The sequence below is a fragment of the Talpa occidentalis genome, unplaced genomic scaffold (genome assembly GCF_014898055.3).
Source record: "Talpa occidentalis isolate TD23 unplaced genomic scaffold, MPIMG_talOcc4v2.1 talOcc4.12, whole genome shotgun sequence".
NCBI lineage: Eukaryota > Metazoa > Chordata > Mammalia > Eulipotyphla > Talpidae > Talpa > Talpa occidentalis.
The window spans coordinates 48,851,760-48,864,454 of NW_023601212.1; the positions used below are offsets into that span (position 1 = coordinate 48,851,760).

A 12,695-nucleotide genomic window follows, 5' to 3' on the forward strand; every position below is an offset into this window, starting at 1 on the left:
AGGGGGGGTCACACATGGAGCACAGACCTCCTCTGCCGCCCGCTGCTCCCCTCAGCAGAGTACTTCGGTCCTTCTGCCTGCTCTGCTCCCCGCTCTGGCTCTGATGAATTCTCTCACCCTCCTGCGCTTCTGACTGTACCCAGTGCTTGTGTAAATAAATAAATCTTTAAAAAAAAAAAAAAGAAAATGCATACATTGTGCAAAAATGAAAAATGATGTAAAAAATATATCAAGTTTTTTAAAAAGAATGTGAAAGAAACCAAAAAATAAATTTCTCTTTACTCTTAAAAAAAAAGGAGTCACTCTAAAAAAATGTTTTCAGTTTCAAAACATAACAGCCATAGAAGGCTGAATAAACATATGTCACCACTCATTATGTGAAATTGACCTTTGCTAAGAATGCCCCTCCCTCCTCCCTAGAAGTGAGCACTCTTCTGACTTCCATGGAAATAGCTTCCTTGCTTTCCTTCATAATTTATTACCCAAGTGAAGCTCTAAACACTACTATCCTTTAGTTTAACCAAATCCCCTCCTTTCCCTCCCCTACCAGCCCCTTCCTGCCCCTCCCTCCTGTGCCCTCCCCCCTCTCCTCCCCTCCCTCACTTGTTTTTTAATCTCTCTTAATGCATAGGCTTCTCTATAGAAACTACTAGGATATTTTTAACCCTTGCTCTGAAAGGGTGAAACAATGCTTAATTATTCACAGCTGTTTTCTGAAGCATTACTGTTGGCAGCTAACCTGCTTTTCTGTGATTTTGCACAATGACCATCCCCTGACACGGTCCTGTGGATGAGACCACCTGGCTTAGAGGCAGATGTACCTGCGTTTGCCTTTGTCTCAGTCACTTACCAGCTGTATGCCTTTAAACAAGTTTCTTAATCTCTCTGGCCTTGGGGTCTTCCTCTAGGAAAATTGGAAATAATAATTCCTATTTTCGTAGGGTTGCAGTGAGGATAAAATGAGAGGGACTTCACCAGGTGTCGGTGTACCATAAGTGCAAAATAAATGACCATTGAAGCTATCTATATTTCATGTAGAAGAAGGTGGTTAAATTGAAGAGTGGGAAAAAATAAGTCTTTCCCAGCTTCTTCTGCCTTGTCCTCTATGACCCAACATCTGGGACGGACTTTTCTGGCAGCTATGGTCCTCAGAGAAGCCCCCTGGAGGCCTTGAACTGGGAACAGAAGTGAAAGGCCAGCCTCCTTTCATAGGGAACCCTCATCCCCCTTCTCATGATAGCCTGGGGGCCAGAGCCCAGGTAAGGGGGCAGGTGGCAGACAATACCTAGTGGTCCTATGACGGGGGGTAAAGTAGGGGGCCTACCCTTGGTGCCCGTCCCACTCTGACTCTTTTGCTCCAATTAAACACTTGCTTCAGGACAGGGTCAGCTCTGCCCACATGACCTCTACTCAATTCCTCACCACAGAGGGGAAAACCACCAAGTTTCCAGACCACCAAGTGAAACATGATTCTGCTTTTCCAGAAGTTGAGAACAGGGATGTTCCTCATGATCTGTCAACGGGCAGCTGTCATTGTCTGTCATGTGCTCTGGGGGGAGGGATGGGAAGTGTAACTTGGTCTTCCACTTTCCAGGAATGAATAGAGCTGGGTAGGAGATAAAGCAGAAAAAAATTAGTCATAATATTCCCCATATGGAATAAAAACTCACTTATAATATTATCTTTATTTCTAAAACCGCTGCAGGTGTCGACCAGGTTACTATCATCTGGATAGGAGAAACCCTGAGGGTTGCACCCAGTGCTTTTGTTATGGGCATTCAGCCAGCTGCCAAAGCTCCGGGGACTACAGTGTCCACAGAATCACCTCTACCTTCCATCAAGGTAAAGTGCTTCTAGGATTTTGTCACTAACATTGTAGAGCATGTGCTTAGAGACAGCCACCTCCCCATCCAGAGGTGGACTCCTGAGTCATCTTTAGCAACTCCCATCTAGCTTTTAAAATGAACTCTTTATTTTTTTCAGGGCAATAAGGCAGGCCCTAATGTCTTGACAATGTCATAGCTAAACTGTGTACTCAGACCAGTGTGTAAATAACTTTAAAAGGAAAACTAAAAAGAGACCCATCTCCTTGCATGTCCCATCCCCATTCATTTCAAAACCACAAAGGAACAATTCATGTGGATTGGCGCATTCATGACCATCTTCCTGGGATTCACATTCACCAGTAATTTAGTGTTTTAGAAACATGAAATACATTAATTTATGCAAAGTTAGTTACCGAGCCACAAAGCACTATAAAAGTGTGGGGGACTGATATGATTTCCCATCTGAGTTTCTCTATGAGCCTACTGCACCCTCTTATTTCACTAAGGTTGAACCCTGATTTAGTAAAGGAAATATTTATTGACCTTAGTCAATCAAATGCAATTTACAGACAGATGAAAACATGTTCTCTCATTACAAGAGTCAGACTCAAAGTGCGTGTGAATGGGCGTGGGTGACGTCCAAGTGGAGAGGTGCCTGGGACTTTGGAGGACTGTATTTGAATGCAGAATATTAAGAAAACCCCATTTGCTATTCACTATAAGCATGTTTTGCCTTGTTTTGCTCAACAGTTTGTTGCAAATGCAGAGTGTTTTCATTTGTGTTCCAGATGTTGATGGCTGGAAAGCTGTCCAGCGGAATGGGTCCCCTGCAAAGCTCCAGTGGTCACACCGTCATCGTGACGTGTTTAGCTCAGCACGGCGATCAGACCCTGTCTACTTTGTGGCTCCTGGTATGTGTGGTATTGTTGCCATAGAAACCAAGTTTTCAGACTAAGAAGTTAGGATGGAAGATGGAGTGGGAACATGTGGAAACCATATCCTTAGTGTTCAGGGCAGTAGTATCCCCAGAAGGCAGTAGGGTTAAGTTGCGACTGATCAAGTAACCAAAACATGGACAACAGAGTAGAACTGGGCATCTGAGAGGCCAGACCTCGGCTGGAAGTTCCTATTTTAATCAGACAAGAAGTTGCCCTGCCAAAAGATTGTGGTCAGATCTGTATGTCTACTAAGAGGCAGATGGAAAAGTGAAAGAAAGGTATTTCTTAAAGCTTTGAACACTTGTAAGTTATATGTATGTATATACATGCTTGTATTTTGAAAGTATATCTAATTATGAAAAATTTTGTATGTATATATGACATATGTATGCTGTATGGTAGGATATATATACACATATATATGGTTTAATAGGCTATATAGCATGTCAAGTGTATATGGATATATGTCCGTGGTATAGAAAGACTGGAAGGAAAAGCTCTGTCTAGGATTCTAGTCCTAGTTCACATCCTTAGTTAATTTGTGACTTCTATGCACGTTAATCTAACCTTTCTGAACTTCAGCTTACCTGGGAATAATAATGCTTACCTCCAAGACTGATTGCCATTCAATGTGATGATGATTGTGGAAGAACTTTGTAAATGCTATAAAGTGTATGTAACCCAAAGCACTATTTCCCAGTATACCTGGGATGGCTACCTAAGGCCATTTATGATAAGGGCCATACTGTGAATCGCCTAATAGATGGAACTGTCTTATAATGAGGCCATTCCAGCATCTCAGAAACTGACCCCTTTCATAGTCAAGAGCAACACAGTCATGTCCACAGCCATGACTCTTGGACGAAGGGCTCTCCCGGATGGCTGGCTTAGGGCAGGGTGGTGACCGGGCAATAGAGAAACAGAAATTGCCAACATAAATTCAAATTTGCTCACTTGTTTGCTACTGCAGATTTACAACTGATCCTTGTCCAATTCTATTTCACAGCCAAGTTTCTTGGGAATCAACAGGTGAGCTACGGGCAAAGCCTGTCATTTGACTACCGTGTGGACAGGGGAGGCAGACACCCATCTTCCCACGACGTGATCTTGGAAGGTGCTGGTCTGCGGATCGCAGCTCCCTTGATGCCGCTGGGCAAGACGCTACCTTGTGGGGTCAGCAAGACTTACACGTTCAGGTAAAAAAGAGAGACTGACTGCAAATGGGTCAAATAAAGCAAACTATTACTGAAGTCCAGTTCTTTACTCATTCACTCAGTTATCATTCATTCATTCAACAAACTATCCTGAGCATGTCTTACATACCAGTCATGGGGGTGTGTGCTGAGACAGGACATGACTCCTACTCCCAAGACCCTGACAGGCTAATAGGAGAGAAAATAAATAGGCGACTACAGTGCCACTCATGGAAGACTCACACTGCACACACACAGAGGCACATAACCCATGTTGGAGTGATTGAGGAAATGTCCCAGGATAAGTGAAGAGCAGCTCGCTAAGGAAGGAAAAGGGGAGAGAGATTAAAAATACAGAGGCACGACCATGCTCGAGGATGTGTTGTGCATTTAGGAAATTCTAAGTAGGTAAGTTTGCGTGGAGCATGGAGTAGGTGAGGTTGCTCCTGGGAAGCGATTCCAGTGAAAAGTGGTGTCAGAGAGAGTGGCGGGCAAGGCCATGGGTGACCCTGCGTTGTCTAAGGCGGTTACAGTTATCCTGTACAATGGGGATTCGGCAGGGTAACTACAAGAGTGTTCAGGGGAAGGAACTGGGCCTCCTAAGCACTTCGTACTGCATTTGAGGCTGGGAAGGTAACATGGTATAAAAAAACACGTCAAACACAAAGCACAGTTCAGAACAATAATTGCTTCAGCAGTGGCACAGGTTCATGGGGGCTTGGGAGGAGAGGAAGGAGAGCCTGATTCTGCCAGAGGAGTCAGGGATGCTTCATGGAGGAGGCAGCACACGGGCTGAGGACAGAAAGCAGCATAGGCCTGTCCCAGGAAGAAAACCAGAGGACAGCCTGCACGCACGAAGATACGTGCTGATAGGGAAAGGAGGGATAACATCGCAGGGGAACTGGCAAGCAGTATTATGGCTGGAACATAGCAGTTAATTGGGGAGATAGGCCAATAAGGGAGAAAGGACTGGAAAGGGATCTCTTGGTGGACCTGTCTGTCATGTCCAGGGGCTGAGAGCTTGTCTGTGCCTGCAGGGTGATGGCAAGCCCTCGGGAGGTGGAAGTGAAGTGGTATGCTCAGCTGTGAAGGCTGGGTGTGAATACCACGTGCGGGATAGTTCCCGTCCTTGGTTGGACCATCAGAACACATTCCCAGCAGTTGAAGTGAGGGTAGTTGGGGGCCTCGCCAAGCACTGAGGTGGTAGGAATGGAGATAGGGAGACACACAGCACACACACAGTGTGTACTGAGAGCCCCGCGGGCAACTCATTCTCAGGACACACACACTGCTCTCCTAGCCAGCATGTGTGTTCCCGCCTTCTCAGGTTGGTGAATGAACTTCTGAGATTGAGTTTACAGGGTCTTCCTTTGCATTAGGGAAGAGTCCTCAGGGTGCTGCTGTGGCAGCTTGCACATTTGTCATCGTGCTTCAGGCACTGAGTCCTGATTATGCAACCGGACCCTCCTCCCTGCTGCAGGCCGATCACCTTCGTTGTCGCTGTATCCTCCAGCCAGATCGTGCCTGGCCCCAACCAAGGGCATAGTAAGCTGCTGGTAACAAATCAGTGAATGAAACCAAAGCGGTGAGGTTGCTCCTGGGAAGATTCCAGTGAAAAACAAGCACATCAAAAAATAGCACAGGCTGGTGACGAGAGGCAGAGATGACAAATGAAGAATTAGATGTACGCAATGTAGATGATAGATGCTGATCTTTGGAAAGAGTAAAATGTACTCAGAGAGCAAATTATTTAAACAACACAACCCAACATGAAGGGAAGCACTTGAGGATCAGAGCCTCTTAAACTTAGAGATGTTTGTAACATTAGCTTTTCCATGGAAAGCGATCCCTGGTAACCCCGAGTTTGTGTCTAGAAGGAGGTGGCTGCTGGGCCTTCATCTCTCTCTCTCTCTCTCAGTAGGATTGCCAACCGGCAGTCCTTGGTCATAGTTTGTGTCAGGTATACCAATGCTAAGATTTGATAAGCTTCAGATTTTTAAAACTGTTGCTTTTTAATCATGCAGATTAAATGAACACCCAAGCAGTAACTGGAGCCCCCAGCTGAGTTATTTTGAGTTTCGGAGGTTACTGCGGAACCTCACGGCCCTGAGGATCCGAGCTACCTATGGAGAATACAGTGAGTGATGGAGAGGAGTGAATCTCTCCTCAGGGTTTACTTTCATTTGTTTCATCTCTCTTAGGTGGTGACAGTCTCCAAACAAGTAAATCAATTTCTTCATGGTTTTGATGTAGAGTATCTTATTGACTCTACATTATTGCATTCTAGAAGTTGTTAAAAAGGAATGTTTCACCTCAATGCCTAGAAGAGATGAGTGGATAAGTAAGATGTGGTCTATATACACAAGGGAATACTACTCAGTGATCAAAAAGGATAAATTCATACCATTTGTAGCAACATGGATGGAGCTGGAAGGGATTATGCTAACCAAAATGACTCACAAAGAGAAAGACAAATACCTGATGGTATCCTTATATGTGGAATATAGACAAACCAAACAAAGGGTCAGATAAAGCCATACGTAAAAACTAACCCTTGAAAGCTGATTGTAGGGCCTCCCCTGGTGGTGTAGGCAGTTGAGTGCTGCGCTGTGAAGCTATCCGTAGCCTCTGCAGCACTGGTTCAATCCTGGCCGGCAGTGAGGGTCTCACATGGCACAGCAGACCTCTCCTGTCTTGCTCGCTACTCCCCTCAGCAGTGCATTTCGTCACTCTGCCTTTTCTGCTCCCCGCTCTGTCTCTGGTGAATCCTCTCACCCTTCCGCGCATCTGGCCTGTACCCCGGTTCTTGTATAAATAAAAAAATAAATCTAAAAAAAAAAAAAAAGCTGACTGTAGAACTGAGGAATCCAGAGGGGAGGGGGAAGGACGAGAACAAAGTGGGGAGGGACACAATGGACTGCGGTGGTGGGGGCACTGTGGTCACAACACCTGAAGAGGGGGATCCCATACTTCCAAAATACAAACAGCAATGTAAACCAATGGCACCTCAATAAAAATTAAAAAACAGGCCTCCCCGGTGGCGCAGCGGGTTGAGTGCAGCACTGTGAAGCTGTCCGCAGCCTCTGCAGCACAGGTTCGATTCCCAGCTGGCCAGGGAGATTCCCACATGGTGTGGCAGACCTCTCGTCTAGCCTGCTGCTCCCTTCTGCAGTGTATTTTGGTCTGTCTGCACTTTCTGCTCCCTACTCTGTCTCTGGTGAATCCTCTCACTCTCCTGTGCCTCTGGCCTGTATCCCAGTTCTTGTATAAAAATAAATAAATCTTTAAAAGAAATTTAAAAACAAAACAAAGATTAGGAAGGAGAATTTATAATAATAATAATAAAAGGAATGTTACTCTAAAAAGAGGTTAGCACCAAAGAAAAGTGAATGATACTATCTTGTTAATAGAATCTTCTCATTTAAATTGGAGCTGATTAATTGACAGAGATGAGCATAACCGGAAGTGGCATCTATAAAAGTCTGTTTGTCCCCAGTAGCTTTGCTTCTTGAATTATGCTTGGTGCTACCACATTCAGACATCACTGAGAATTCTGCACATTCCTTTTATTCTATAAATTCTGTAAGCTCCTCTTACTTTTTTTTATTATAAAATCTTTTTTCTTTAGTTTTTTATTTATACAATACCTGGGGTACAGGCCAGAGGTGCAGGAGGGTGAGAGGATTCACCAGAGACAGAGTGGGGAGCAGAACAGGCAGATCTACTGAAATACACTACTGAGGGGAGCAGCAGGCGAGACAGGAGAGGTCTGCTGCGCCATGTGGGTAACTCCCTTGTTGGCTGGGAAACAAACCTGCGCTGCAGAGGCTGGGGACAGCTTCACAGTGCTGTGCCAACAGGGAGGCCCAAGCTCCTCTTATTGACATGTGGGTACTCCTATTATTTACCACAAATTATCTCCATGAGAGTGCATTAAGTTTGTAAGCATCCATGTAAGGAGGACACACGGCTGGTGTGCCACGTTTCCATGGTACTGATGCAGCAAAAAAAAAGCAGGAACTAGGAACTAGGTTCAGGACTAATAATGTCTTGAACCTTTGCTATGTGCCAGCACGTTATCATGTATGCATTGTCCCTGTGGTTTTCACAAGTATAGGAGGTAGATACCACTATGGCATCTATTGCTGAGGAAATGCAATCATGGAGGGTGGTATGACCCACCCCACTGGGTTTGGGAGATGGAGCAAGTATTTGCCCCCAGAGCTGTGGGCTCAGGCACATGGGAGGGCGCTCCCCTGGACTTGGCATAGCAGGTTAAGCACCACCTACCTTTGACAAAGACAGAAATACAATCCAAAGAGAGGCCTAACTTTAGAGCTTTAGACCTTCTAACCACTATTTCTAACCTGTTCTTTCTGTTGCAGGTACTGGGTACCTTGACAACGTGACTCTGATTTCAGCCCGCCCTGTCTCCGGAGCCCCGGCACCCTGGGTTGAACAATGTGTGTGTCCCGTTGAGTACAAGGGGCAGTTCTGCCAGGATTGTGCTTCTGGCTACAAAAGAGATTCAGCCAGGCTGGGACCTTTTGGCACCTGTGTTCCATGTAACTGCCAAGGGGGAGGGGCCTGCGATCCAGACACAGGTAAGTGAAATGACACCTGGACCCGGTGAAGGGGGAGTGGGTTACAGCCAGGTGCCTGGGGTCTCCCATGGAAGAGCTCAAGTTGTGTAAAAAAGACTGTGCCTGAACTCATTTTGGAGATGGGAAAGGATTAAGGGACATGGGCTGGAGTGGTGGGGGGGGGGACCTGATGCTTGATGACACTCAAGCCCTTTCATTGTGGAAATGCCACAGGTTGTGAGAAAGGTGCTGGGTTACAGGAAATGGCTGTCTTGGTTCAGTGCTGAGTGGGGGAACTGGTGTCTTGTTGCAAGAATTGAATGGGGAGATCAAAGGCAACTTCAGGACCTGAATGAATGTGCTGACAAATGGTGTCAGGCCTCGGGGGAGGGTGGGGGGGAAGCAGTGTCAGGTTATGGATCCTAAAGGCAGTGCGGTGTTGACTTGTGGGGAGAGTGAGGGTGTCAGGGTCCTGGCCTGTGTAGGGGTGGGCCCAGGCCAAGGTGAATGCTAGTGCTCAGGCATCTTAGAGGAGGCCTCGGAAAGGAAGGCTTCGTGTTACCAAGCACTCACCATCCATGTTAAAGGGAGTGTGTTGTTTTACCCTGCCCGTTTCTCTGCCCTTCCATGCTTCCTCGGCCTCCCAGGAGACTGCTATTCGGGGGATGAGAATCCTGACATAGAGTGTGCCGACTGCCCCATCGGCTTCTACAACGACCCCCACGACCCCCGCAGCTGCAAGCCGTGCCCCTGTCGCAATGGATTTAGCTGCTCCGTGATGCCTGAGACGGAGGAGGTGGTGTGCAACAACTGTCCCCCTGGGGTTACTGGTAAGGTCTTGGCCTGCTCGCCCTGTCCTGAGGCCTTGTATCTCAGGCCAGAGCCTCTGTTCCAGGGAATCTCTCAGGAATTATAAAGATAACTCTAAAGATAATAATTACCTCCTGATGCCCAAGAGAATAAGTGGTTGAAGAAGGGCAGAGAGTACAGTTATGGAATGAGACATCGAATGCTATTTTTAGGAGGGTGGGAATTAGAGAACAGAGTTTTCAGGCGAAAACATGGTTTAACTAAATTTCAAGAAGGAGCCACAATAAAGTAGAAAACCATAGTTACCTTAGAAATGGCATCTCTGTCTTCTGGTCGGTGTGACGGAAGAGGTGACTCTCCAACAGCAACCTTGGTGGAAAGTCTTGCCACCTCTGTGGACTTCCCCAGCCAGCTGTCAAGCTGTAGGAGGCTCCTTCGTGGCACTGTCACCTCATAAAACTGACCACTGAGGAGCCAGAGCGCCAGCCCCTTCCGCTGGGCTCCTGCTCTGCAGGCCACTTTTTGGGGGTGGGGCCTCTGCAGCTGGTCTTGCTGCCAATGGACGGTCACTGGGGTCTGGTTGTTTTTCACAGGTGCCCGCTGCGAGCTCTGTGCTGATGGCTATTTTGGGGACCCCTTTGGGGAGCGGGGCCCAGTGAGGTCTTGTCAGCCTTGTCAATGCAACAACAACGTGGACCCCAGTGTCTCCGGGAACTGTGACCGCCTGACTGGCAGGTGTCTGAAGTGCATCCACAACACAGCAGGCGTCCACTGTGAGCAGTGCAAAGCAGGCTACTTTGGGGATCCCTTGGCTCCTAACCCAGCGGACAAGTGTCGAGGTAGGACTGTGCCCTTGACAGGTTGTAGACCTGTGTGTGTGTGTGTGTGTGCACGTGCACAAATGTTCTAGTGTACACACAGGTGAGAGTAAACAAATCAACAAAGCTGACAACAGTTAATAGTCCGATGCTACTTTGGCTTCTCTGACCAATTGGTCCCTGAACAGCCTGGACCTTTCACCTGTCAGAGGTGAGTTGCTGCCATAGCCAGGCTCTGGGAGACAGCTCTGGATGAGGTCAAAAGTGTTAAAACTGGTGGGAGGAGTGAACAGGCCGGGTTTACATACTGAAGTGGAGGAGGCAATGAAGTGGGGCCACATCCTATGCCCTGAGCTACAGGCAGGAAGTGGCTCCAGAGCTCACTTCTGGGGAGCGTTAAGTCCCTGGAGACCAAGTCAGGACAAACTGAAGTGGGAGGGTGGGGCTGTGAAGCAGTGTAGAGCCCCTTTCAGGAAGTCAGTGTAATTGATGTATAGAAAGGTCACAATCAAAACTTGTCCCCAGGACAAGAAGCTTCAAAGAAGCAGCTATTCCTAAGGACTGCTTCAACCCAAAGCATGAATGTGCAGTTGGGTCTCTTTGCCAGGCCATCTTTCAAACCTCTGCCAATGTTACATTCTAGAAGCAGCTTCAGTTCTGGGCACTAGTCTGCCCCTAGACTCACCTCTTAGCCCTAAGGCCTCTGGCCAGTCCTGGAGTGCAGAACTCAGGAGTTTGTTTATTCTGAGACCTGGAGTGTCTCTGAGGATAGAGATTAGAAGACCTGTGATATCCCAGGAGGTCTGTACAGAGCCTGGCGCCTCCCGGGCCTCACCAGAGTCTCTACCACCAGAGATAGCTGAGGCTCCCTGAGAAACCAGGGCTTCTGCCCTGGGGCCCAAATCCCACCTGCCTGGACCCCAATTGTGGGTTAGCTGTGATGTGCAAGATACCCAATGCTAGGGAGCACCCACATACTGTCAGTAGTCCTGAGTCCAAGTCCAGCTTTTTAACATACCTTCCTATTGTCTTACATTGATTATGCCAATTAATCTGAGCTCAGTTGCATCATAGAGATGAACAATATTTAACTCAAGGTGGTACAAAAGTATACACTGTAAAATATATAATTCTAGCTATCAGGTGCTGTTAATAGAGACTTCACTGACTTTTTTTTAAAGATTTATTTTTATTTATACAAGAACTGGGGTACAGGCCAGATGCACAAGAGGGTAAGAGGATTCACCAGAGACAGAGCAGGGAACAGAAACAGGCAAACTGACAAAATACACTGCTGAGGGGAGCAGCGGGCGCAACAGGAGAGTTCTGCTTGCCATGTGGGTTGCTCCGAGGCCAGCAGGGATTGAACTGGCACTGCAGAGGCTGCGGACAGCTTCACAGCACTGTGCACTACCAGGGAGGCCCGATTTCACTGACTTTTGACCATATATTTTTTCATTCAACTATCTGCTGTTAAGCACCTAAGCATGGACCAGATGTGGATCAAGACGCTGAGGTTATAAGTCAGTCTCAGCTCCACCAGAGCTCATATGCTAATAAGTAAAACACACATATATATAAACAAACAATACCAATGCACTTAGATATGCGATCACATTATTGTGTGATAGTAATGGGTTGCACCAAAGATAGAGCAACTCAAAGAATCACTCTAACACAAGTGATTAGAGCAGTGTCTTACCCACTGATAGTTACATCCTCAGCTTTTAGGACAGAGCATGGCATATAGTCGGTGCTCCATCAACGGACTGAACGAAAAATGGTACAGCCTTCTTTCTGCATTTCTGACATCAAAGGCAGTAGTGCAGAAGGAAAAAGCATTGACTCTTCACAAGTCCTCATTCCATTTTGCATTTCCCTGCTGTGTGACTTTGAATACGTTACTCACCTTCTCTGAGCTCATAGTCCTCATTTGTAAGATTAAGGGAGATGTCTACATCAACACATATTAAGACCAGAAGAAATGTTGTTCCTCTTGCGAGCAAAGCCTGAGTGCCTGCAGAATGTTCAACAGGTTTAAGTTTTAACAGGAGGAAGAAAATAAGCACCACCAGAAAGGATGGACAGTTGTAATATCTCTTTATCCACACATCCCAAACAAACTTCCAGATGATTTCTCAGGCCTGTTTGTATTAGGAACGTGTGTGTAGGCATAGCCAATAGATGAATCTAACACAATATGAATCTTTGCTAATGGTGATGGGCTCTTCCTTTTAGCTCTACTATTCCTCCAGTTTCTGGAATTAGCTTGATATGAATGCTTTCTGCGGTCTGTCCTTTGTCTCTAGCTTGCAACTGCAACCCAGTGGGCTCGGACTCTGTGGAGTGTCGAAGTGATGGCAGCTGTGTTTGCAAGCCAGGATATGGCGGCCTCCACTGTGAGCATGCAGGGTTAACCAACTGTCCAGCTTGCTATGACCAAGTGAAGACCCAGGTATGTGTTCGTGATCCCCTACCCACCTCACCCCCACCAGGACAATCTCTAAGTGTCTACTGGGTGGTTCTG

General features: G+C 46.8%; 1 protein-coding gene across 1 annotated transcript in view; it reads left to right on the forward strand.

Moving 5' to 3' along the window:
- The window catches only part of LAMC2 (laminin subunit gamma 2), a 56,072-nt gene that overhangs the window by 29,517 nt on the left and 13,860 nt on the right, over positions 1-12,695 (forward strand). The window contains exons 6-13 of the mRNA XM_037506272.2: positions 1,706-1,842; positions 2,615-2,737; positions 3,771-3,960; positions 5,982-6,094; positions 8,343-8,561; positions 9,188-9,370; positions 9,944-10,189; positions 12,478-12,623. Coding sequence (XP_037362169.1) covers positions 1,706-1,842; positions 2,615-2,737; positions 3,771-3,960; positions 5,982-6,094; positions 8,343-8,561; positions 9,188-9,370; positions 9,944-10,189; positions 12,478-12,623 — 1,357 coding nt within the window. The remainder of the gene's footprint in view (positions 1-1,705; positions 1,843-2,614; positions 2,738-3,770; positions 3,961-5,981; positions 6,095-8,342; positions 8,562-9,187; positions 9,371-9,943; positions 10,190-12,477; positions 12,624-12,695) is intronic.